This window comes from Dipodomys merriami, unplaced genomic scaffold (genome assembly GCF_024711535.1).
Source record: "Dipodomys merriami isolate MVZ:Mamm:240054 unplaced genomic scaffold, mDipMer1.0.p SCAF_4, whole genome shotgun sequence".
Taxonomy (NCBI): Eukaryota; Metazoa; Chordata; class Mammalia; order Rodentia; family Heteromyidae; genus Dipodomys; species Dipodomys merriami.
In genome coordinates this window covers 5,678,263-5,706,029 of record NW_027205603.1, presented here as the reverse complement: position 1 = coordinate 5,706,029, position 27,767 = coordinate 5,678,263, and the positions used below count along the sequence as shown (strand labels likewise).

The window sequence follows — 27,767 nt, the reverse complement described above, 5'->3', positions numbered from 1 at the left end:
GAGGCGCTCTGCCATTGTGTTGATCATCCAATCCTCCCTATTCCTGCTTTTCATTTTCTCTTCATTCTTTGTGGTCTGTCGCTACTTTGCTTTCTCCCTACATCAAGTTATTTCAGAGTAAGGCTGAGTCTTTGCCATATGCTTGACTACTCTCTACCACACAGGCTAGCCTGTACCTGATATACTGTGGTTTAAAGCTTGCCTAATTTTAAAAAATATACAGGAGTGCCATTTAATAAGAAAATATAATTAATGCTTTATTAAAAGATGCAGACCCCCTAGTTGTGAGCACAAAAACTGAAGGAGGATGTGAAGTCCTGAGTTCAAGACCCCATATTGTACCATCTCCATTGATGATAGTACAAAGCTAGCCCAGGCAGGGAAGTCTGTGAGACTCTTATCTCCAATTAATCACCAGAAGTGGAGCCATGACTCAAAGTGGTAGAGTGCAAGGTTTGAATGAAAGAACTCAGGGACAGCAAGCAAGCAAGCAAGAAACTTGAAAGGAAAAAAATAGATAAATTATCAAGCTTATTGGTAAATGCCTCACAAATGAGAGGGAGATTAGATTCTAATAAAGGACCCTTCCAGAAGTATGTTTTACCTGCCTGTCTGCCCACAGCCCCTGGAATAAAGAAGTACATCAGAATGTAACAAATTCCCCCAATAGTAAAAAAATTTACAATCTCTGACTAAAACTAATGAACTACTATTTGAATAACCAAGAAGAGCATTGTGTGATCATTTTGTCTGTTACAAAACCAACAGGAAAACTAGCTAAGATTTAAGGATGAGAGTTCTAGACACTTTGTTATACATTTATGGATAAAGTCTTCATTAGCAGGATCCACAAGATGGAAATGACCTCCAGGCAGGACATAAAGGTCGAAGTTTCCACTGGTAACATCTTTCCAAGCTAAAAATGAAGATTTTTATTTAATAACAAATGTCATTTATGAAGTACAGCTGAAGATTGACTTGATCATTACTAGATCATTCAGAGCTGATACCTAGACATGTATTACCTCCAAGGTCTCAGGTTCTGTATCCTATATTTTTTAATTTCTCTAAGACCTATAAGTATACAGAACTATTTCCCAGATCCTTTTGTGTCAGATGAAACCAACAGCAATTCATTTAAACTACATAAAACCTGGACTCCATTATCCACTTATTGGTAGTGAGTCCTAGTGGACATTTGCTACAAACCATCAAACACTTAGTTCAACAAAACAAACTATAACAATGATTTTACCTTCCATATCCTTTGATATGTCATTGGATCCAATAAAACAGGTAAAATCACAGGATTGTGTCTTCACAGAGGATGTATCCACACTGTAAATATAAAGGGTCATTTTTGTGATTTTTCACACAAAATCCCAGCATCCTTTCACGTTATAACTTCAGTGAAAGGAAACACAGGATGACCTCACCACTTCCCCCTTTGAATGGTTCCAGAAACACATATTTTTTTCTTTTTTTTTTCTTTTTGTTTTGTCGATCACAGGGCTTGCACTCTGTGCCAGAGCACTGTCCCTGAGCTCTTCAGCTCAAAGAGAGCACTCTACCACTTGAGCCACAGTGCCACTACCAGTTTTCTGGTGGTTAATTGGAGATAAGAGAATCACCATGATCCTCAGGTCTCAGCCTCCTGAGTAGCTAGAATTATAGGCGTGAGCCACCAGTGCCCAGACAAATTCTTTTCTTTTTTAACCCATCACTACTTCTCCCTATCAGAATTTTGCTCACTTGTGATTGAGGCTATTTCCCAACATTATGTAAGTTCTACAATGCATGGGGAACAAGAAGATGGCAGTCAAGCTTGTTGTAAGTAGTATTTTTAGTTTTTTTCTTTACCCCAGAAAGGATCTCCTAGCTCAGAATCCAGTGAGGAGAAACACAGTGACCTGAGAGCACTGGACAAGAAGTGGGAGGGGAAATGGTCAAGGTTAAGGATATGAGATCTACACAAAAATTGGTAGCTTACTATTTGCAATTCCTCTAGGATGCACATTGGTATTAATTAACTTATTTAATAAGTAAAACTGTGATAAATCATCTATCTATATTTATCTGTATATCTCTCAAAATATGTGCGAGTCATGTTCTGTTTGTTGGGGTTTTTTGGTCAGTCCTGGGGCTTGAACTCAGGGCCTGGCTGCTGTTCTTGGGCCTCTTTGGGCTCAAAGCTAGTCCTCTACCACTTGAGCCACAGCACCATTCTGGCCTTTTCTGAGTATTTTATTGGAGATCAGAGTCTCACAGACTTTTTTCGGCCCAGGCTGTGTGCTCGTCATCTTTTATCAATACAGTGTGTGCTCAAGCTCCACAGTAGGTTAGTATGAATATCACAGCCTCAAAGGAAATGAAATCCAAGAATATTATGTTCTTAGACAGGTAGCCTCTGTGAACTCTCAATATACATCTCAATACACAGCGCACAAACAAAACCTGTCTCTGTTACTGTACTTACTTGCTATTTTTAAGATTGTTTATATCTGCCCGTATCATGGGCAACCATTGGTCCATAAGGTCTTTGTTACCAATGATATTGTTGGGGGTGCCTCCAAGCTCCAGAAGACGATGTTTAACTTGTTCTTCTGACAGTTGATTCATGTGGAGAAATTGAGCCTGCCAGTAGCTTGACTGGAAACATTAACAAACAGATCTGATATTTCAGAAAACACCCTCAGTCTTCAACTTAAAGCAGTCAGAGAGAGCAAGAAAAAATGGCATTGGTGGCTCATGTCTGTCATCCTAGCTACTCAGGAAACTGAGATCTGAGGATCGTGGTTCAAAGCCAGCCCAGAGAGAAAAGTTCATGAGACTCTTATCTTCAATGAAAAATGTTGGAATTGGAGATGTGGCTCAGTAGTAGAGCACCAGCCCCAAGCAAAAAAGCTAAAGGACAATGTTTAGGCCCTAAGTTCAAGACCTAGTATCAGAAAAAGGAGGGAGGGGGGGAGGGGGAGGAGGAGGAAGAGGAGGAGGAAAGGGAGGGAAAAGGAGGAGGAAGAGAAAGAATATCAGAGATCACAGAGCGAGCTGGGTTAGAAATTTAGAGTAATTCCATGAGCTGGGCACAGGTGGCTCACATCTATAATCCTAGTTATGAGGTTTGCAGTTTGAAGCCAGCCCAGGAAGGAAAGTCCATGATACTCATCTCCAATTAATTACTAAAAGAGCCAGAAATGGAGCTGTGGCTCAAGTGGTAGTGTGCTAGCCTTGAAAGAACAGCAACCAGTACACACACACACACACACACACACACACACACACACACACACACACACACACACACACACACACACACACACACACACACACACACACACACACACACACACACACTCACACATGGTTTGAAAAGTTTGATATCACTATTTCCTTTGGAAATTTTAAGGATTCTTTTCCTGGCTCTGGTTGTGTAAAGGAACTGACACATATGTTCACAGGTATGATTTTAGCTCAGAAACTAACCAAGATGCTTTCTAGTTACACAAGTTTTTTTTAAGACATTATTTGTTGTATTCTTTCTTGCTCTTCTGTCTCTTTCATGCCCCATTTCCCCATGTGAGGACTCAGGCAAAGTCATCATGTTTCTCCCCTTATCTCATTGACTACAGGAGGGATGGAACATTCAAGAGAGCAAGGAATATAGCACTGGAAACTAACACTTGCACATTGGTAAATAAGTAGGCCCAAGGCCACCATTCAGCCTGGAGTCATGCTTCTGCCTGCCTGCCTGCCTGCCTGCCTGCCTGCCTGCCTGCCTGCCTGCCTGCCTTCCCTCCTTCCTTCCTTCCCTCCTTCCTTTCCTTCTTTCTCCTCTTATTTTATTCTTATTTTATTTCCTTTTATTTTATTTATATTATTATTATTATCTTTAAGTAGTTGTACAAAGAAGTTCCCATTCTACAAAACAGTACATGAATACAAATCCATCCCTTCTCTCACTTTTCTTTTCTTTCTTTTTTTTTTAAATTGAAGCAATTACATAAATTTCACAGATTTCACAGTATTGTGGGATGGTGATACTTAGTTAAAGTCACAAACACAGTTTAACCTTCACAAGGCAAATTGTCATTATCATGCTCTATAAAATTTGTGAATTCTATGAGCTTTGACAATATAATTATTTATTCCACATCAGTGATGTTTACATTTCTTTCCTTTTGTTTAGAAGCTGTTCCCTCTTTCCCTCTCATTCCTCCTCTTTCTTCCTTCCTTCCTTCCTTCCTTCCTTCCTTCTTCTCTCTCTCTCTCTCTCTCTCTCTCTCTCTCTCTCTCTCTCTCTCTCTTTCTATTCTTTCTTGCCTGTCTTTGGGTTTGAACTCAGGGCCTGGAAATCATCTTTGAGCTTCTTTTGCTAAAGGCTGGCACTCTAGCACTTGAACCACACACCACTTCTGGATTTTTCTGTTTATGTGGTATTGAGAAATCAAACCCAGGGCTTCATGCATGCTAGGCAAGCAGTCTACCACTAACCTCACCCACAAGTTGTACAGTTCATCACCAACATAATGTCTTGTGAGTGTCACTGATACATTTGCACTTCCAAATTTTTGTTGGTTTACTGGACATAAGAGTGTCACGGATTTTCCTGCCTAGGTTGGCTTTGAATGGCTATCCTTAAATCTCAGTCTCCTGAGTAGCTAGAATTACAGGCATAAGCCACCAACACCTAGCTTCTAATTTTTATTTCACCATTTCCCTCACCCTCACTCCCCTCTCCTGAAAAAAAAAATGAAATGACTTACATGGAAAGGAGTTGCACTTGACAAGAACATATGCACTGGTTCTACATTGTATTTTTCTTTTAAGCGCAGTGCACACAAAACAGCTACACTGGATCCAAAACTAAAAGAGGGAAAGACAATCACAATGATATCTGTTCAGCAAGAACAGGCATGACCCACCGGTGCCCGGCATCCAGTTATCTTTTTTGGGGGGAGGGGGGTCCGGTCGTGGGGCCTGAACTCTGGGCCTGGGCGCTATCCCTCAGCTCTTCAGCTCAAGGTTAACGCTCTACCACTTGAGCCACAGCACCACTTCCGGCTTTTTTCTTTTTGCTTATGTGGTGCTAAGGAATTGAACCCAGGGCCTCATGTATGCAAGGCAAGCGCTCTACCACTGAGCCACCTTCCCAGCCCCATCCAGTTATCTTTTAAAACAAAATATAAATACCTGTGGCCAAAAAATGCAAATGATTTATCATGAATGATTGGCAGCAGAGCGTCAATAATTTCATCCACTTGCTGGTGTATGTCACTGGCAAATTGCTCATCAAGACGACTTTCTCTTCCAGCAAGTCTTACAGCATGCACTGGAGATTCAGAAACACATTTACACAGGCAGATAATGAATAAGATACTGAGGATCTTTTTTTTTTTTTTTTTTCCCCTTCAGTCGTGCAGTCGTGGGGCCTGAACTCTAGGCCTGGGCGCTGTCCCTCAGCTCTTCAGCTCGAGGCTAGTGCTCTACCACTTGAGCCACAGAGCCACTTACAGCTTTTTTCTGCTTATGTGGTGCTGAGGAATCGAACCAGGGCCTCATGCATGCAAAGCAAGTGTTCTACCACTGAGCTACCTTCCCAGCCCCCACTCTTTTATTTCTTTTTTGTCAGTCATGGGGCTTGAACTCTGAGCCTGAATGCTGTCCCTTAGCTCCTCAGCTCAAGGCTAATGTTCTACCAGTTGAGCCACAACACTACATCTGGTTTTCTGAGAGGTTTATTGGAGGTAAGAGTCTCATGGACTTTCCTGCCTGGGCTGGCTTTGAACCTCAATCCTCAGATCTCAGCCTCCTGAGTAGCTAAGATTACAGGTATGAGCCACCAGCGCCCAGCTTTGAGGATCTTTTAAAAGGTCTTATATTAACATAATATGAATGTTTTCAAAGAATTAAATAATAAGTACAGGTGAGTTAAACATTATAGCTTTTTTTTTTCCAGCACTGAGGACCAAACTCGGCCTTGCACTTGCCTGAGGAAAATCCCCAATTGAGCTAAATCCATTCAGCTAAATCCCCAACCCCAAGGTAAACATTTTAGATTGGGTTGGGTGGGCAGGGGGAGAGGGCAGTCCTGGGACTTAAATTCAGGGCCTGGGTGCCGTCTCAGAGTTTTTTTATGTTCAAGGCTAGTTAGTGCTCTACCAATTGAGCTACAGCTCCACTTTCAGACTTTACTGCCCAAGCTGGCTTCAAACCCTGATCCTCAGAGCTCAGCGTCCTGAATAGTTAGAATTACAGGCTTGGGCAATCAGCATCCAGCAACATTGTAGAATTTGTTGATAAGAAAACCAATAGAGCTGGGCACTGGCGGTTCACACCTGTGATCCCAGTTACTCAGGAGGCTGAGATCTGAGAATCACTGCTCAAAGCCAGCCCAAGCAGGAATGTCCGTGAGACTCTTATCTTCAATTAACCACCAGAAAAACGGAAGTGGCGCTGTGGTTCAAGTGGAAGAGCACTTCCTTAAGCTGAAGAGCTGAGGGACAGCATTCAGGCCCAGAGTTCAAGCCCCATGACCAACGAAAAAACAATAGAACTGGGCACTGGTAGCTCATTCCTGTAATCCTAGCTACCCAGGAGGCTGAAAATTACAGGGGTACTATATACAAATGAAACAGCTACCTTGGCAACCGTTGCCTATTTCAGAAAAATAAGACATTAAGTTGTGACCAAGAGAGTGAGGAAAAAGCTTTAGAATGTGTTAAATTTGAGAGCTACAACTGAGTCCATTTATGTAAAACAAAGAAGATTCAAGCTCTAAAATCCTTATGAAAAAGTAGACTAGGAAAAGTAAATATATCCTCAATAGTAATGGGAAAGAACAAAAACTTTTTGGGTTTTCCTAGACTCTGGATGTCGGGAAAGTCCAATTTTAATTTTAATTTTTTTGGCTGGTACTAAAGTTTGAACTAAAGGTCTCACATTTGTTTGGGTTCCTTGCTTAGCTAGCTGACACTGAACCACTGACCTCTGCCTCCAGTCTGGCTTTTTGCTTATTGATTCTTTTGGAGAAGGAGTTTCATGGACTTTGCCTGGACTGGGCATATATGAGATACTGGTGCCCACCTGCCTTTCAATTCTTATGTCAAAGTCTCATGTTTAGGCAAATTTGAAATTTATTTATATTACTTTGGCAGTCTAAGGAAGGTGAAGCTGATAAAAATAACTCAAAATGAGCCTGAGTTGGTACCATCCCAGGCAGTATCAGTTAAGAAGCAATGACATCATCTCCTGTTAAATGTCTTTCCAGAATCAAGAACCAAGCTGACCATAAATAACAGATTGCTAGAGTGAAACCTAACACACTTCAAAGGAATACATCCCCCCCAAATTCATGATGTCTAGCATCTAATCAACACTCACTAGACGTGTCACGAATCTGGCAAACATGGCGCATAACTTCTTATACTTCTTACATTCAGAATGTTCTGATTCTGCCATAAAGAAAGATGGCATTTTGTCATTCACAGGAAAATAGATGAAACGGCGATCATTGTATTAAGTGAAATAAGCCAGACTCAAAAAGATAAATATCACATGTTCTCTCTCATCGGTGAAGTTTAGGTGTAGTGAGGAAGACACCAAAGTAAAAGGGGGACTTTTAGGGATGTGGAAAGTGAAGGAGGGAGAGAGGAATAAGAAAAGCTAGTGGGGGGAGGGGAGATATAATCCAAGTACACTGTATGTATGCATGGAAATGTCATATTAATAAAACCTAGTTGAATAAAAATAAAGCCTTTGTGTAAAATAAAACATTGAAATAAAAATATGAAGAGAACACCCCTGAAGAAACTTTTTTTCAGCAGTAAGGCTTGAGCTCAGAGCCTGGGCACTGTCCCTAAGCTTTTTACTTAAAGCTAGCACTCCTTACCGCTTTAAACTACAGTGCCAGTTCCGGTTTTCCAGGGGTTAATTGGACATTAGAGTCTCATGGACTTTCCTGCCCAAAGCTGGCTTTGAACCATGATCCTCAGATCTCAGCCTCCTGAGTAGGTAGGATTATAGGTATGAGCCCACTGGTGCCCGGCAAGAAGCTTTTTCTTTAGTTTTGCAATACTTTAAGATAACAATTCAGGTGTTATGACTCAAGAAATCGAAGAAAAAAGGTCCTAAAAAGGCAGTCATAGGTACTAATATAAACATAGAGAGAAAGGAGCTTAAAAACTTGAACATCTCAGAAGAAGGAGGCAGAAAGTTTTTGAAGACAAAATGATGGAGAAATGTTTCCAAATTTAGAAAGAATGATAAATCTACAAATCTAAGAAATTCAATAAACTCAAATTCCTTTACATGCTTGTCATCTGAATTTATAAATTGCTTAAATGATGATTTAAAAAAAGGGTAACAGGTCTGAGAATGTGGCTTAGTGGTAGAGTGCTTGCATAGCATGCATCAAGCCCTGGGTTCGATTCCTCAGTACCACATATACAGAAAAAGCTGGAAGTGGTGCTGTGGCTCATGTGGTAGAGTGCTAGCCTTGAGCAAAAAGAAGCTTAGGAATGGTGCCCAAACCCTGAGTTCTAGTCCCAGGACTGGCAAAAAATAAAAAAGTAACATACCTTCCAATAGATCAGACATCTTTTGGCCCCATCTGGCAAAATGATTAGAGCCACCTCCTGCCCAGGGAAAGCAAATCAGCTTAAAAATTGCATTAGGCCTTTGAATTAAGCAGTTCAAAACTTTTTCATTCCTAGGAAGAAAATACAAGTGTGTTTAAGATTCAAATATTCATATTAATTCAATACTCAATATCAAATTAAATGGTGCTGTTTTTTGTATTTGCCAGGCCTGGCACTTGAACTCCGGGCCTGGGTGCTGTCTCTGAGCAACCTTTTCTGCTCAAGGCTAGTGCTCTAACACTTGAACCACAGCTCTACTTTGAGCTTTTTCTGTGATCAATTGGAGATAAGAGTCTCCCAGACTTTCCTGCTCCTTCTGAAATCCTCAGATTTCAGCCTCTTGAGTAGCAAGGATTACAGGCATGAGCCACTGTTGCCTGGCTCAGTTGTGCTTAAATGGAAATCTTAAAAACAATTGTGCCTATACTGGGGCTTGAGCTTAGGGCCTCAAGGTCTTACTTGGCTTTTATGCTCAAAGTGCCAGCTTTGAGCTACATCTCCACTTTTGGCTTTTTGGTGTTTAATTGGAGACAAGATTCTCATGGACTTTTTGCCCAGGTTGGCTTCGAATCCTGAGATCTCAGCCACCTGAGTAGCTAGGATTAAAGTAGCAACTGGTACTCAGCTTCCTTTTTTATTTTTTATTGAAGTAATAGGATTCTATGACTTTAGAGTTGACCAGAGAAACAATTTAACATAGAATATATAATATTAATATAGATACTAATGTAGAACAATATAGATCTAGATAGATCTAGAATAATAATGAGATTCCAGGCTACCGAAACAAGGAGATCTAAGTTCAAATCTTCAAATAGATCCCTTAACATGAAACATCAGCCAATATAAATTGAACAGAATTCTGGAGTCTTCCTTACAAGTTAGTTCGGATGATAAAGGGTATCAAGAATAAGCCAGGCACCAAATGACTACACCTGTAATCCTAGCTACTCAGGAGGCTGGGATCTGAAAATTGCAGTTCAAAGCCAGCCAGGGCAGAAAAGTCTCTGTGAGACTTTTATCTCCAATTAACCCCTTAAAAACTGGAAGTGGAGCTGTGGCTCAAAATGGTAGAGCACTAGCCTTGAACCAAAGAATGCAGGGACAGAGCCCAGACTCTGAGTTCAAGCCCTATGACCAACCACACAACAGCAAAAAGTATCAAAAATGTTCACCATGGTTCAGGCAACAAAAGAAAACTGAAGCTCAGAGACATTCAGTCACCAACAGGCAGAACACAATACTGGCGATTTTTTTATGAGCTCCTCTCCTACTATCCCTCACGCCCACTATTCTCAGGATCAAACTAGAATTAGGCTATTAAGTGGTGGGACATGGAGGCCATAATTGGAAAGCTTTGGATTAGAGTCCAAACCGGAACCTATTCTCTTGTTTTAGTGTCCGAATTGAACCTTGCCTTCCCCCTTTAAAGACAGCGATGGGTGATTTCACTTTACAAACACCATCAAGTCATTCTCATTTTTCAGTGTCTAGCTACTTATAATACATCGCACTAATGGCAATGACCAACCATATAGGCTTCTGTGAAAAACGTCTTTCCATCTGATAGGGCAATTGTACACAGGCAGGGTACTGGACTTTCTAGAATGTGGGAAAGAGATTGGTGACAGGAGACATGGCTTACCTGGTTCTCCCAGCTTGGTCTTTTCTCTCCATGCTGTAAGAAATGTTGCCAAAGTGTTAGTATTAGAAACTTGTTGAGTCAATGTTAAATTAAATTCTTATTTGGATAATATGCTCCAATTAACTTTGCGTTCACAGAGGAGTGACTATATTTCTTTTAGATTTGGTGACTAGGTCAACTGGTCTGTCTTGTGCTTTTACAAAGAGGAAAGAGGGAAAAGGAGAGGAGGAAAAAAGAGGAAAAGATGTAGGCAGGAGAAGAAGAAGGAGAATAGAGACAATATAACTGGTATAATGAAGGTAAGGAGTGATGGTCTTGTATTAGTTCATATTAGATCAGTGGTCAGTGACTCTACTCACAAGACTTTTAGGTAAGGTGCACAAATGGAATTTAGGTAGTGTGCAACTTTTTCTAAACATTTGCAACTGAATAGATGCTGCTGCTCAACAAACAAATTATCTGTTAGAAAACTGGAGCTGGAGGATACTTTTTTTTTTGTCAGTCTTGGGGCTTGAACTCTGAGCCTGAGTGCTGTCCCTCAGCTCTACAGCTCAAGGCAAGACTCTACCACTTGAGCTACATACAGTTCCCCTTCCCGTTTTCTGGTGGTTTATTGGAGATAAGAGTTTCACAGACTTTTTTGCCCGGGCTGGCTTTGAACCACTATCCTCAGATCTCAGTCTCCTGAATAGCTAGGATTACAGGCATGTGCCACCAGCGCCCAGCAGGATACTTATTTTTAAAATAGAAATCTTAGTTTTGGGGGCTGGGAAGGTGGCTCAGTGGTAGAGCGCTTGCCTTGCATGCATGAGGCCCTGGGTTTGATTCCTCAGCACCACATAAACAGGGGGAAAAAGCCGGAAGTGGAGTTGTGGCTCAAGTGGTTGGGTGCTGAAGAGCTGAGGGACAGCACCCAGGCCCAGAGTTCAGCCCCCATGACTGACAAAGAAAAAAAAAAAAAAGGATGTAAAATGTATAAAGATTTTTTACTGCTGGGAGCCAGTGGCTCACGTCTGTTATCCTAGCTACTCAGGAGACTGAGATCTGAGGATTGTGGTTCAAAGCCAGCCTGGGCAGGAAAGACCATGAGACTCTTATCTCCAATAAACCACCAGAAAACTGGAAGTGGTGTTGTGGCTCAAGTGTTAGGGCACTAACATTGAGCTGAAGAGTTCAGGGACAACGTTCAGGCCCAGAGTTCAAGCCCCATAACTGACAAAAAAAAAAAAAAAAGATACTTTTAAATGTCTTGTAATTATTTTAAGGCCACAGTTTACTGTATCAGTTGTGATTCTCAGAATTCTTTCTTGGATCCCAAGCCATGCTCCAGGCTACACTTTGTACAGAGCAGAAAGACTTGCATTTGTTCCCTGGAACCTTACCAGTACAACACCAATGGCTTAGAGCCATCATTAATTCTCAGTATGCTCACTTGTGCTAACTCACTTGGTGTTCACTGAATCCGTGAGGAAGTGTCTTTTCTTCTCGGTGGTAACTTTAATGCAGAAACTGGCAGCCTTGGCAGACAGTGCGCCCAGAAGGCAAGCTCAAGCAGGGTGGTCTAGGAGACTCTGCTCTTGACTCTCTTAATATAGCCCATCAATTTGCTATGTGAATCACTTCTGGTCCCTGTGATAAGTAGACAAGGAAAACAAACTGAAGGAGGAAGGTTTATTCTGGTTCCTGGTTTTAATACATGGAAATTGGTTCCATATTTCTGGCCTATGGGAAAGCAGTACTTCATGGTAGAAGGCTATGATGGAGTAGTTATTCACCTCATGGCAGCTAGGAAATAGTATAGAGAAGGGGAAGGTGGCAAGAGTCATCTTTCTAGCTGGGCACTGATGACTCATGCCTGAAATCTTAGCTACTCAGGAGGCTGAGATGTGAGGATTGTGGTTCAAAGCCAGCCCAGGCAGGAAAGTCCATGAGATTCTTATCTCCAATTAACCACCAGAGAAACAGGATGTGGTGCTGTGACTCAAAGTAGTAGAGTGCTAGCCTCCAGCAAAAGAGCTCAGGGACAGCGCCTAGGCCCTGTATTCACGCCCTATAACAACAACAACAAAAAAATCATCTTTCCAATCTATTCTACAACTTTATACCTTGCCTCTTATTGTTAACACCTCTCAATAGGACCATTTTACTATAAATACGATCAAGGAATTCATTTGTTACTTAGAGTTTTCGGTCTCCAATCACTTCCCCCAAAAACCATCATCTGGAGGTCAAGACCCCTATTATCAAGTTTGTGGAGAGACAACTCATATTCAAACCTTAACACATACTAAGGAAGAGGTACTAGGAGTGAAAAGGAAGGGCTGGTTTCCATGGCTACTTTCCACCATGGACTCAATAGAATTTGTAACTTATCCTATCTGAAAAGTGTGGGGAGAGGAGAGAAAAAGATTATTTCTACTCTTCTGGGTTCGGTTTGCAGGTACACATGGGTGTCATTCGCTGAAAGACAAGAGAAAGGACAGATTTAAAGAAAGGCTTTGAGTATGTACAGGCTGCCTCAATAAAGATTCCTAGGAAGTTCCCGGCTTTTGAGTCTGGAGAGCAGAAATAGATTTTGGGACCATCTATGTCTACGAGAGGCAGATGACAAGGGATGACATAGAAATGTTTCTGATAAAATTGAGTAGTAAATTCCATTATTGCAGTATTTATGCTATTTCAGAGTTTGGGAGTCTGACCACTTATGGTAGGAGGGCACTCTGAAAATCATCTGGCAGTGGAGCTATGGTTCAAGTGGTAGCCTTGAGCTGAAGAGCTGAGGGATAGCACCCAGGCCCAGAGTTCAGGCCCCATGACTAACCAAGCAACCAACCAACCAACCAACAAACAAAACTTTTGTTGTTAATCCAATGCGCTCCTTTCCCAGAGCTTAGCATTCTCCTTTCCCAGGATCTGGTAGGCCCCTTCCCAGAGTTCGTCACTAGGCCCATTTGGTACAGGCAGTAAAAAAAATCGGCCTCCTTTCCGCTTACCTTGAGATGACACTCCATTGGGTCAGTTACAACCAAAAAAGGTAACAGGACCTCCCTTAAAGTGACCTTCAGTCTGGATAGCTGCAGGCACCTTATCTATTACTTGGGCAGCTGCCATGAATCCTAGGCCATTTGCCTACATATCCACACCAAAGCCCTGCCTCCCTGGTACTTCTTCTCCTGTGAGAAGTGGCCTTGTCAGTTGTTTTGCTGGCAATAAACCTTTCTTTGTTCTACATGCCTGTGTGTCTGTGTGTCCGTGTGGTTTTCTGATAGGTCCCAATATGTCATTTTCAGGACAATGGATACAATTAAATGCCGTCATATTGAGTAAAACAAGCCAAATTCAAAAGGCAAACTGTTGTGGAAGCTAGATTGAAAAGACATATATATATTTTTTTTCATGGATATACACATATATGTATATGCATATCCATATACACAATTATTTCTATGGTTAAACATAGGACATAAATCAAACTAAGGAAATACTGAGGAGAAGAAGGGAAGAAGAAATGAGGGTGAATAGCTTTGTAATTCATTACAAGTATATGTGAGAACACAGAGAAACTCAATGAAAGCTGTTGGTTTTTAGGGGAATGATGGGGGTGGGGGCATGGTGGGTAGCAACTTCAGAGGGTTGGGCTGATAGGGAAAGAAGAAGAAGGCCAAATACTGTTAACATAGATGATTTGTAACTATGAAAATGGAACAAGGAAACCTATTAGGGATTTTTTTGTTGTGAGGACAGGGAGCATGAAAACGAGGGGAAACTAACTGGAATACAGTGTTAACATGGGAGGACATATAAGAAGTCTCCACTCCTGTTCCAGAGGCCTGCCTCTGACCAGTTTATCTAAACTCAATGTCTTCTTTTTGATTCCATCTGTAAATTCACATGTACGCATTCATGTACCCCACATGTACCCCACACAGGGTCTGCAGGGTGTACACCCATAGTCTCTGCAACAAGACACAATCCCAGGCAGTGGACCAGATCTTTATTTCAAAAGTCACTGACTGCACAATCCTACAGGGAGATATTTAAAAAAAAAAACAATTTTCTAGGAGCTATGATTTCAGTCAACCTGTAAGAATGTTTGCAGGAGTTTGGGCTCACTACGGTACTAGTGTTTAAAGCTCTAAAAACCTAAAAGGTCATCATTCTCCTGCAGGCATTTTGCGGTAGAGTTTAGACACACTCTGTCTTCTCTTCAAAAAAAAAAATTGGGGGGGGGGGGTCCGGTCGTGGGGCCTGAACTCTGGGCCTGGGCGCTGTCCCTCAGCTCTTCAGCTCAAGGCTAGCGCTCTACCACAGCGCCACTTCCGGCTTTTTTTTCCTTTTTTTGCTAATGTGGTGCTGAGGAATCGAACCCAGGGCCTCAGGCATGCAAGGCAAGTGCTCTACCACTGAGCCACCTTCCCAGCCCATCTTCAAAATTTTTTTAATAAAAATATCTCCCGCCACTCCTTACCTACGACTCTTAACACCATATGGTTCATCAGGCAGAATTCCAAGCCTTCCAGGCTTTGCCTTGCCTATCTGGAGGTCGACACTCACCTGTGCATATTTCTGAGCCAAAGTTGCTGACAAATTCACAAAAGTGAAGAGCACAGCTTCTGGTACCCAGGTTGAGATAACACCTTGGTTGGGTCAAAAGAATCTAAATCACGCAGTGTCTATGATTAAGGCGCTTTGCATTTACCTGGTCTTCTAATTTCTCTGTTTACAACTCCAGATCGCTCCTTGCAGCCAGCGTGTGATTTCCATCTACTGACCAGGGATTCAGGTCTTCTTTCACTGGTCTCTCTGCCTTGGGGATCTACAAAAGCACCGGTTGTGGTCTGAGGGGGCGTGGCCACAACCCACTTGGTCCCAAAGCCCTGGCCCTGTCAACTTGAAGCAGGGAGTGGGCAGGGCCTAGGATGCTGCTGCTATTGGTGCTGCTGAGACCAGGGTGGAGCTCAAGTTGAAATCCCCAACTCCTTTCTGTTCCCTCCCCATTGGGCTTCCTTATGGGGTTGGAGGTGAGGGATGGCTGTGTGCCAGGGCCAATTTATCACTGCTCTTCTGCTGTTCCAATTTTCCTCTCAGGCAGGATAACCAGAACACCCAGTCCCAGGCCAGAGAGGAAGTTTCAGCTAATTTTTCCTGAGTCCTCAAATCTGTTTGGAGATAAATGAGGCAGCCTTAGGAAGAGACATAAGACACCTTGACGGGAGCCAACACACAAGCTCTGTAGAGTAACCTGGGAACCTGAGGCCACATTCCCCTGTGGCTCTTAATGAAACTAACACTGAAGCAAAACTCACAGATAAAGGTCTCCAGAGCCTGGTGCCAGTGGCTCACGCCTGTCATCCTAGCTATTCAGGAGGCTGAGATCTGAGAATCACAGTTCAAAGCCAGCTTGGGCAGGAAAGTCCATGAGACTCTTACCTCCAATTAACCACCAGAATACCGGAAGTGGCGCTGTGGCTCAAGTGGTAGAGCACTCGCCTTTAGCTGAAGAGCCAAGGGACAGTGTTCGGGCCCAGAGTTCAAGCCCCATTACCAACCAAAAAAAAAAAAGGCCCCCTTTTAAACCTTGGTAATCAATTGTACTTAGAAATATGAGCCTAACTCCTTGAGGAGGAGGAGGAGAGACAGCTTGGATTGGGATAAAAGCCTAGGAAACTGCCCTGCATCATGTGCCTACCTAGCTCTGGGTAGGGTAATGGCATTGCACCTTTTTGCACAAAAGTAAATCGCCTTGATGAAATCTCCCATAACCCTTGTGTGTCTGTTCATATGTGTGTGTGTGTGTGTGTGTGTGTGTGTGTGTGTGTGTGTATAGAAATATTTTACAGTCCTGGGGCTTAAACTCAGGGCCTGGTCACTGTGCCTGAGCTTCTTTTGCTCAAGATTAGCACTCTACCATTTGAGCCACAGCACCACCTTCAGCTTTTTCTGTTTATATGGTACTGAGGAATCAAATCTAGGGCTTCATGCACGCTCTGTAAGCATTCTACCACTAAACCACATCCCCAGCCCCTGCTTATTCTTTTTTTTTCTTTTTTTTTTCAAATTCTTTATTGTGATTAGGTGATTACATAATTTCCCAAATTTCACAGTATTGTGGGATAGTGATGCTTAGTTAAAGTCACAAACACATTCTAACATTCATGGGGCAAATTGTCTATCATGGTCTATAACATTTATGAGTTCTGTGAACTTTGCAATACAGTTATTTCTTCCACATTGGGTGATATATACATTTCTTTGCGACGGACCAGCTCGGCCGGAGCACTGGGACCGACGGGACAGGGATCTTGGGATAGGTGGGCAAAGGAGTCGGCGAAGTGACAAACAGACACAGACTCAAAAGAGTTGCATCTGAGTGTATCTTTATTGAGGAGAATTAACATTTTTATACAGTGTGTGATTGTGACATAGATTCTTTGTTTATTTAAGCACGTAATCAATTTTTTAAAGGCAAAGCATTGATGAATTACATGAAAATTAATGACTATCCCACCAACTGTTTAAGCTAAGTGGTGCGAAACAAGTCTAGCATATTGTTTAATAGAATACGTCATCTATTCAGCCTTTTTTATGTTTAATAATTAACAAACCTAAGACAGGGCTGTACTTACATTATACTCTTTTTAATTTTATCCAACTAATTTCATCTTTATAAGCTCCTGTATAAGGAAATGGTTCTTGGTTGGTTTAGGAAATATGTTACTAACTTTATATTTTGTTTGAAAACACCATCTATTCCCTATAATGTAAGTTGGACTAAACTTAATCATAACCGTTGGGAGAATCTTTCTTTTTCTTTTATAATCAGAGGTCCCTTCTTTTTAGAACTCTCTAAACTACTGGGATAACTCTTTCTAACTTAGTTTAGTTTATTGATTTTGTCTATTAGACATATCTAGAAATTTTAAGTCTTTATATTTACTATTTATGAGCTGCAAAACCGCTTGTGAAGTTGTAGGAGTTTCTGGAGGCAACGTCACATCAGATGATAGATTGATTGGGGGATTGCCCACATTTAATCTTTGGCCTTAGTCTTTATTACTTTAGAGAAGCCATCTCTATTGGACTGGAAAAATACAACATGCTCTGTTCACGGATCAATGGAAAAATAGCCAAAATGAGAATAAAGACAACGAATGTACAGCCAAGAAGAATATAGTAAGAATAAAGGTAGAGGCTATAAAGGTGCAGCCAAGTGTATGGGAAGCCTTGAACCAACACCCCCTTCCTGGGGGCATGCTTCCTTGAAGCTCTTTGTCCAACACAATCTCTCACGCAGACTCCGCAGAAGGTGGCGTGGCACCCATTGGTCACAGAAAGATGTCCACTCAGCTGGAAATACCAGGAACCACTGGAAATGAAGAAACTTAAGTGTTTGACCTTGTTTCTCTGGCCAGAGACTATTCATTGAACTTGCAGTCCCTTATTTTGTTGTCAAGGTCAAATCAGTCCATCTGTCCACCACAGGCAGCTTTATGGAAGTGCTCCGCCCACCTGCGCTGGCTTCTCTTTGCTGAACCCAGCTAAGGACTCCTTGCAGACACATCTTCATGGCTGCTTTGCTTGCTGTGATCTCTGCTCCTTTCCAAACGCTTGCTTCGGCAGCTTCCTCTCCATTGTGCCTCTTGGACTGGGTTCCCATAGTGGTTGGATACTGAGCTGCTTGTTAGAGGAGGAAACAAGAGTTGTACACAATGGCAGGCCTGAATTGGCCTGGAGGCAGGACAGACGCTCTCCCAGGTGGGACTTGTCAGGGCACAGGGCAGGCATCCTGCCACTGGGCCCTGGGTCACTGTGGTGAGCAGCAGTCACACTGGAACTTCTCTTTCTCAGAGAACAACGGGTTAATTCTGACCAGATTGTCTTTTTTAGGGAATCCAGTTCTCCACCAACTCCTGGGGGATGCCTGGGGCTTGAGTCTATGCCAGGCTCCACTCCTGTCCAGAACCTTTTATTCCAAAAGTTTCAACCAAGTGTACGTGGTGTGGCATTTCTTTTCTTTTGCATCTCATCAGCTGTTCCCTCTTTCCCACTTGTTCCCTCCCTCCCATCGCTGCCATTGAGTTGTTTAGTTCATTTTGATCAATGTCCAGTGCAGCTGATGGGTCCCACTGTTGTATGTTTTTCCCTGATTCCCTCTAGTTCTGTGTTGTCCTCCTGATTTCTCTCTGGTGTGCAAATATATACCATATATGTGATCAGCAGCATGGGGTTATTTAGTAGTGATTCGACCAGATGAGTGGAAGTCCTTTGTTTCTTTAGTCTTGTTAATTTTGTTGTATCACCTTACGTTTTGGATTTAACATCCACTTATCAGGGAGACCTCTATCTCTTTCCTCTTGGCTTACCTCGCTCAACATGATTTTTGACACACTGGAGAGTCCTGCATTTCTAAGAACTGGGTGCTGGACCAGGATCCCATTCCAGGATCCCATTGCATCCCAGAAGAAGAGGCCCAGCTCGCTCCAGGGAAATCAGCCCTGCTGCTGTATTCTAGCAGCCTTGGAGCTGAGCCCGTGTCCTTGACTTCCTGGATCAGCAAATTACCCCAGACGCACCAACACAGAGAAAAGAGCTCTAAGAACAACCATCGTGAAGATCACATAAGTCTATGCATAGTCCAGAGCAAGAAGTGTCACGGGGGGGGGGGGGGGAAGGGGGGTGAAGAATTGCTCGAGTGGTTGGGTTGTAGAAGTGATGAATGAGTCATGTCTGGTGGCACAGAAAATACAGAAGTTGGAGCCCTGATCTGTGGTACCATAGCAGCCTCTTGTAAAGGAAGGCAGTGTTAGACATAGAATCTAACCAAGGTCTAGTACCAAATTTTCTGAGGCACCTAAGCTCCAAGGTGGGACATAGGCATAGAGGGACTGGGTTGACAAAAGTGAAAGAAGAATGAAATCTCCAAGGAAAAGGAAGTCTAGATTCCCCTTAAAAGAAGAAAAGGGTGTTCCCTTAATTGCTAAATTGGAATCAAGATTGGGGGGTGGGAGAAGAGTAAGTAAGCTGGCTACAGACCAAGATAAAATACCTTCCAAGAGTCCCTGTAAAAAGTATTAAAATGAGGGCTGGGAAGGTGGCTCAGTGGTAGAGAGCTTGCCTTGCATGCATGAGGCCCTGGGTTCGATTCCTCAGCACCACAAAAGCAGAAAAAAAAATCCAGAAGTGGCGCTGTGGCTCAAGTGGTAGAGTGCTAGCCTTGAGGTGAAGAGCTGAGGGACAGTGCCCAGGCCCAGAGTTCAGGCCCACAACCAGACCCCCCCCCAAAAAAAGTATTAAAATGAATCCCTGTATTGTGGGAAAACAACAACAACAGATGGTTATATACCACATTTTCTTGATCCATTCATCTACTGAGGAGCATCATCTGGGTTGATTCCATAGTACTGAGGAGCATCTGGGTTGATTCCATATCTTTTTTTTTTTTTAGTTTGTTGGTTGTGGGGCTTGAACTCTGGGCCTGGGTGCTGTCCCTCAGTTCTTCAGTTCAAGGCTAACACTCTACCACTTGAACCACAGCGACACTTCTGTGATTCCATAGCTTAACTGTGGTAAATAATGCTGCTATGAACATAGTTGTACTGGTAGCTTTAGCATGGCCTTGTTTGTGACATTTGGATAAATGCCCAGGAGTGGGATTGCTGCTAGGTCATAGGGGAGCTCTATGTGTAGTCTTTTGAAGAACCTCCATACTGCTTGCTAGATTGGTTGAACCAGTTTACACTCCCACAAATGATGACATAGTGTTCCCTTTTGACCACATGCCTGCTGAAATCTGTGGGCTTTCTATTTATTTTGCTAGCTATGTCCTTTGCCATACAGAAGCATGGTTCAAGAAAATGTGGTATATATACACAATGGAATTCTATGCTTCCATCAGAAAGAATGACATCGCCCCATTCATAAGGAAATGGAAAGACTTGGGGGGAAAAATCATATAAATGAAGTAATCCAGACCCAAGTAAACATAGGCCCCATTGTTTCCCTCATTTATAATAATTAGCATATGTCTAGGATAGTCCTAGCAGAGGCTCACATAGCTACGTACATATGACCATATAAAATGGTACTAATTGAAGTGAACTCCAAGGTATGGAAACGAGGGGGTTTTTTTTTTTTATGTTCTGTGTGAAGTTATTTCTCTTTTCTTTCATTTTTTTCCCCTTTGGGATTTTTGGTACACTGTGTCTTGTAAATACATTTATCTGGTTTGAAGAAGGGAAGGGGAATTACAAAATGGTGAGACAAAGGACAAAGGCTGAACCAACACAACAGCGATACTCACCAGACACTATGTTGGAAATGAACTATACAATTTGGGGGGGAGAGGGAAAGGGGGAGAAAATGAGGGAGGGGCTAACTATTCCCTTACTTATGTAACTGTAACCCCTCTGTACACCACCTTTATAATAATTTTTTAAATGGTTAAATATTGCTGTTTTATCTGAAATCAAGGGCCAATCTTAAAAAGATCAGCTGTCTTTGGGCAAAGTTTTGACTGAGTTTGCCAGTTATTTAACCAAGCATTTAAAGATAAATGCCCAGGAACTCAAAAAAATATCTACTCAGCCAAAAACAGTATCCTCCCAGGCATTGAAAATAGACCTATTTCACTTCAAAGTTAAGGCAGAATAAAAGACAGAGGAGCCAAAGACTCCTGATTGAGACCCACTGTCTCCCTTTCTACGCTTAATCCTCCTTCCCCAGTTCAGGGGCCAGAGCTGTTTCCCACCCCCCCCCCCAACTCACTTTAGTTCTAACCCTCAACCCCATCCCTCTTCTCTTCCCTTCTCTGATTGTGCAACCTTTATCCCTCACTAAGCAGACTTCAAAAAGAATGTTGCAGTGCCACTAGGACATTGAAAATTCTCCCCTTACAGATGAGAAAATACGCAGGGTTAGACCAAGAAGATGTCCTAGGACCAGGAATGTTAAAACTTCATTTCGTTACAAACATCTAACCAGATATAGCCAAGAAGTTGCAAAAATTAGAAAAGTGGAAGGCTAGATCAGTGAAGGTGCTACTAAGGGAGGTAGGGAGGTGGGAAGAGGGAATGGGGAGGGGGTGCCAAATCATGCTGCAAGGAGAAACTAAATCAATGACCGGTTGGTCTCCCATCCATCTCACCCTACCCCAAAAGGCTTAAGACAATGAGGAATTGGCTAAAGAGGACCAAGAAGGGGAAAAACAAGTGGTTCATATGTGGCAAGACTGGACATTTTAAAAGAGAGTATCTGGAATGGGAAAAGAATGCAGGGAAGCTATCTATCTCCCTTCTAGTCTTTGATAAAGAATGTGGGGCAAGGGACATGGCTCTTTTACTCTGAAAAGTCCCATTCAGAGCCCTTGATAAATGTAGAGCTGGGACCACAGCATGAAACGCTATTTTAATTGACTCAGTAGCATCTGGAGTCTCCCTCTGCTTTCTGCTCAAGGACTTGACTTGCTCCCGAGTGACTCTTGGTCTGATGTGAAGGAGGAAAAGTTTCTCTGTCCACATATTACAAGAAACAGATGTCTGGTTTCAAATACAAAAGTCCAAATGACAGTTTCTTTTGACTCCTGGAACAGGTAATAATCTATTTTGAACAGATTTAATAACAAAACTGAGAACTGGGCTATATATACATAAAGACAAAATATGTGCTTCTCCAAATTTACTTACTACCTGGACTGAGAAACGTATGGAGCCTCTGGTGTGAATTAAAGAGGAAAATAGAGGTGGTTTTCAAATCCCACCTATCCAAATTCAATTAAAGCACCTTAGAGAGCCTGTACAAAGGTGCTTACCCAGAGACATGGGGGCCAGCAGCAGCCTGTAGTCTATTATTTCAAATTCTTGGACTCCTTCACTAGAGGATGGCCTAAATTTATCCAGTCAGTGACAGCTACAGCTCTACTGGCTGGGCTGAGAAGAGGCAGAAGAAAAAAAAGAAATCAGTTGTACCCTTTACCAGGTTGGGACTCTCCTAAAGCAGAGGGCAGTCACGCAAAGGTAAGCTTTTATCTTTGCTCTTAATCATTCAGTGTTGCACTTCTACTACTTGGGCTCAGAGTCTCTGAGACTGACCTGTACTTTAAGTACATGGCCATTATGTTTGGGTATTCCCAAACTCTGCCTTTAAAACAGCAATTTATTTTTGAGATAAAGAATATGCCCCAGCTGGGTGCCAGTGGCTCACACCTGTAATCCTAGCTAATCAGGAGGCTGAGATCTGAGGATCACAGTTCAAAGCCAGCCCTGGCAGGAAAGGCCATGAGACTCTTATGTCCAATAAACCACTCAGAAAGCTGGAAGTGGCACTGTGGCTCAAGTGGTAGAGCGCTTGCCTTGAGCTGAAGAGCTGAGGGACAGCGCCTAGGCCCAGAGTTCAAGCCCCACAACTGAAAAAAAAAAAAAAAAAAAAAAAGAATATGCCCCAACACAAATGATTTCCTTTTGTTAGGCAATTTGTATCAAGAGGAGCTATTCTTTGAAGTATTTTCTTTTCCAAGATACACACTTCATTTTATTTTATTGTTTGCTAGTGCTGGGGCTTGAATTTTGGACCTGGGCACTGTCTTGTTCCCCTCTTATCTATCTGCTCTTGCTCCAGGCTTTGTTCTTTGTCCTGGGTTCACCATGCCCAATCTCTGAACCAACCTGCTAATCTTCTCTTGTTTGGTAAAGGCTGAGACTGATACTGTTGAACAATGGGGGGGGGGGGGCCGGAATTTAGCAGTAGGCCATTCTGATTAAAATATAATATAGTCACATGGGAAATACTATGTTAAAATCCCTTAATATAGCCAGGTGCCCATGGCTCATGCTTGTAATCCTAGCTACTCAGAAAGCTGAGAACTGAGGATCACGGTTCAAAGCCAGCCAGGGCAGGAAAGCCTGTGAAACTCTTATCTCCAATAAACCACCAGAAAACCAGAAGTGGTGCTGTGGCTCAAGTGGTAGAATGCTCGCCTTGAGCTGAAGAGCTGAGGGACAGCGGCCAAGCCCAGAGTTCAAGCCCCAGGACCAACAACAACAAAAATCCCTTAATATAGTTATCATACATTTTTTTAAATGAAGGGCAGGAAAGCAAAACAGAATCTGTTGGGGAATGGTACCATTATGACTCTCTGAGACATAACATAATTTTAGACTAATTAATAACATTAAATAAAATACTGTCCAAATTAGGTTAGGTTGGTTTTGAGGGGACCATGACTTCCAAGTTTTCAAATATATCTAATCTGCAATTCATAGAGGTGATGTCTTATCTCTGTGGCAGGAGGGTGCTTTTTTTTTTTAAGGTTTCTTTAATTTTTATTTTATGTACAAATATGGCCTTTCATTAGGTTTGATGTCTTGGATAAGCCATTGAAGGATGATCACAGGCCAACTTAATGAAGCTGATGTCCTTCGCATACTGTCAGAAACACTGCCGGCAGATGTTTAGCCCGTACTTAGGGATCAGACCGTGGCAGTTAGAACACACGTGGCTGGAGCAAGATCCCTGGCCGAATTTTGGGGGGTGACTCCAATAGAGCTTCTGGTGACCCATCTTACTTCCACAGGTCCAACAAGGGAAAAGATACAGAGGCTTTTGATTTGAAGACCTAATTCTCACTCTCTCCTCTTCCTCTATCATCTATCACTTCTTCCATGATGCTCAAGATGAATTGTACAGCCAGCCACGAATGAGGGAATTGTCTTCGTAGATGTAATGCATATTATATAGTGTCCTGGGATCCAGAACCATGGTGGTAATAAGGAGATAGTTATTACCTAGATTAGAAAGATATTTTTTCCCTGGGGTTCCGGGGCTGGGAGTTAAGTATGATTAAACCACTATTAGCTATGATTTGATCAGTGTTACTAATCTTTTATTGTAAAAAAACTTTTTTATGCTTTCCTTTCCTTTCTTTTCTTTCTTTTTCTTTTTTTCTTTTGGCCTGTTGTGAGGTAAGCTACCAGGAGAGACCAGCACAGACACAGAGTACAACCAATAGAAAGTCTTTATTAGCCTAATACTTTATTAGGTGATACACGAAGTCAGCAGGTCTACAAGTACAGTTTGAGCTGGTTCTCAAAGGCTCCTTTTATACCCCCAAACCCACATCCTTGTTTGTTAGGATGCAAAATCCCTCAGGGTTCTTTCTTGTAGGTAGAAGCCAAGCGGGAAGTTACAGAAACTAAACAGTGCTTCAAGCAAGGAGCAGGATTCATTTTTATGATTCTTTGCTATGTATGACCCATTTTTTCTGTAAATGCCAAGCCTCAAGGAACTGGACCCACAGGTGGAAGTGCAGTTCTGTCTTTAAGATGGAGTCACAGTTGTCAGGTATTTACAACCAGAATGCCTTATTACATTTTCCACTGGTCTTATGTACATGAACTCAAACCATTGATTTTGCTGTGAGAGTTACTTTAACCAAACTTTGTAACAGAGGCCTTTTGGCCTACACCTGCCTTATTAGCATGATAACATAGCCAGCCTCTCCCAGGTCCAGCTAAGTAAGATTTACAAATCCTGTATTACAGAAAGAATGTCCCACAAAGTCTTAGTTTTAGTAGACCCAAAGCAGCCTTTAACTGGGAAGCAGTCACGGGTGATGGAGGCAGGCAGATTTGTCTGTCCACTTTGACCACAGTGGAGGTGGTCAGGATGATGATGTAGTGACCCCTCCAGATGACTGTTAGGTTGTCCTTGAACTTTACCCCAACAGAATTTTCAGGTTGGAAGGAATGGACAGCAGCAATGTCTCCCAGAGTCAGTCTGATGGCTTGTTATACCTCCCGCTGGGTTGTCTGTAAATTTTTACACAGACTGATTAAAGACATCTAAACTAAGACAGGAACCTGACTTTAGTGAAAATTTTTCCAATGTTTTGTTTGTTTGTTAGATTTTTGTTTTGTTTTACTTGAGTACACTGGCTTTTGAAGGCTGGCACCCCACTGTTCGATTTCTTTCTTTTTCTTGCCAGTCCTGGGGCTTGAACTCAGGGCCTGAGCACTGTCCCTGAGCTTCTTTTGCTCAAAGCTAGCACTCTTTACCATTTGGGCCACAGCACCACTTCTGGCTTTTTCTGTGTCTGTGGTATTGAGGAATCAAACCCAGGACTTCATGCATGCGACACGAGCATTCTGCCACTAAAGCCACGTTCCCAGTCCTGCTTTCCTTTAAATCAGCTAAGCTATTGAGGGTTTTTTCTTGCCTGCTTCTGATTTTTGTCATTAGTCATTGATTTTTATCGTTAGTGGCTGATCTGGTAACATGCAGAGAAGAGGTGGTGCCCCAGGAAGCTGTGTGTGTGTCTTTTGAGGTGGGGTGGGGGAGCAGTAGTCATTCCAGCTGCAGCCCTGAGTGGCAGCAGAGCCAGCAGTGGTGGTAGTGGTGGTGGCTACCATGGCAGAGCCAGCAGTGGAGGAGGTTCTGACAGTGGCATAGTAAGGGCAGACAGAAATGTGGTGATAGCAACCATTGCTGTCAACACTAAAGGACACCACTTATTACCACTCATCCCAGATTACAAAAGCCATCAAGGGCCTGGAATAGTTGGAGGAGCATCTCCAACCTGCTTTTGACACCCCCCCCCCCGCCATTTTGATCAAACAGAAGGCCTCCAGCCAGCTGATTAGTAGTAGTTGCATTTTGACTCGCCATCTTATAAAAATCAAGAATCAACAGCAATGGTTTTCAACCGTGATTGATATTTACAAACATTAATATCACCAGGAGGCGTGTTTCTTCTACTGCTAACTTAAAACCCAACGTCTGTGTAACCCAACCCCTGAGATTATGGCTTAGGAGGAGTGGAATAGGTAAAAGTTTGTTGTGATATTTCTAAAGTATATTCAGGTTTGAGAACCAAAGATCCTTGGAAAATCCCAGGAAAGGAAGAGTTTTTATAAAAATATTATTATTAAGGTGTTGCACAGAGGGGTGACTGTTTCATACATCAGGTAGTGAGTACATCTCTTTTGTGGACAATGTCATGTCTTCCTTAGCTTTCCCTTAGTTTCTCCATCCTTTCTCTGCCCATCAGTTGCATAGTTCATTTTCTACATCTACTGAATGGCATGCATGCATTTGTCCATCCTTTCTCCATTTCTGCAGTCCCCTTTGCCACCCCCAAAGAGAGAGAAAACAACTAAAAAAGCAAAACCAAACACCATCACCATCATCACCACCACCACCAACAACAAACCATGTTTCCATTTCCTGGGATTTCTTTTTTACGATAAATAGTATTTTAAATGTTCAGAGTCATTAAGCCTTTGGGTTTCTTCCCTGAGAATATCCTCCTTTAGTCTGATTATGTGTGAAGGCCTAGAGTCTTGTGTAAGTTATCACGCCCTAGTGTATTTTAGATATAGCTTCCACATATGAGAGAAAACCTGTGTTGTTTGAGTTTGGCTTACCTCATGATTTGTTCTATGTCCCTCCATTTCTCTGCAAATGACAAGTCTTATTCTTTCCAAAGAATGAGTGAAATTTCATTGGGTATAAATACATTTTTTTGGATCCACTCATCTATTGTAGGGCATCTGGGTTGTTTCCATAATTTGGCTATTTTGAATAGTGCAGCAATGAACATGGATGTGCAAGTATTTTACAGTATCCTGACTTGTGATGTTCTGGGCAGATGCTCAAAAGTGGTATGGCTGAGTCATAGGGAAATTCTAGGTTTTGGTGTGTGTGTGTGTGTGTGTGTGTGTGTGTGTGTGTGTGTGTGTGTGTGTGTGTGTGTGTGTGTGTGTGTGTGTGTGTGTGTTGAAGTGGTATGGCTGAGTCATAGGGAAATTCTAGGTTTTGGGGTGTGTGTGTGTGTGTGTGTGTGTGTGTGTGTGTGTGTGTGTGTGTGTGTGTGTGTGTGTGTGTGTGTGTGTGTGTGTGTGTGTGTGTGTGTGTGTGTGTGTGTGTGTTGAGGAACTTCCACACCGCCATCCAGAGTGGCTGTACTAGTTTACATTCCCACTAACAATGCAACAGGGTTTCCTTTTCCCCACATGCTATCAACATTTATTGTTCCATTTCTCAATGTTAGCCAGTCCTCAGTAGGGTGAGATGTGATCTCAAGGGTGTTTTGAATTTCCTTTATTGATGTTGAGCATTGCCTTGTGTGTTTACTTGCCATTCTTCTGAAGAAGGCAATTTCTTTTTTATTAACTGTTTTTTTTTCACTCTAAGTATAAAGGTGATGTACAGAAGGGTTACCATTTCATGTCAGGTAAGGGATACATTTCTTTTTGGACAATATCACCCCCTTCCTTTGCTCTCTCCCAGTTTTCCCTCCCATCTCTATCCACAAATTGTAGGGCTCATTTTCGACATGGTATCTACTGAGTACCACTGCTGTATTTGTTCACCCTTTGTCTCTCCACTTCTGTGTCCCCCCTTGCCCTCTCCCTCCAAAGACAGATAAAGGAACAAACGATACAAAAATAAAAATGAAACTCTTGTTTCCATTTCCTGGACTTAGTTCCAATAAA

At 42.3% G+C, this 27,767-nt stretch overlaps 1 protein-coding gene and 1 pseudogene across 1 annotated transcript; both read right to left on the bottom strand.

Moving 5' to 3' along the window:
* Positions 1–773: 773 nt before the first annotated feature.
* Positions 774–11,799, bottom strand: Olah (oleoyl-ACP hydrolase). Its single transcript, XM_069990300.1, has 8 exons — positions 11,728–11,799; positions 10,282–10,314; positions 8,577–8,707; positions 5,191–5,329; positions 4,764–4,863; positions 2,477–2,649; positions 1,256–1,338; positions 774–916 (listed from the first exon to the last, which is right to left on the bottom strand). Exons 2-8 carry the CDS (start codon positions 10,311–10,313, stop codon positions 774–776), a joined length of 801 nt encoding a protein of 266 aa, XP_069846401.1. The 5' UTR covers position 10,314; positions 11,728–11,799.
* An 11,826-nt stretch (positions 11,800–23,625) lies between these two features.
* Positions 23,626–23,835, bottom strand: LOC138805539 (small ribosomal subunit protein uS14-like; annotated as a pseudogene).
* Positions 23,836–27,767: the final 3,932 nt, after the last annotated feature.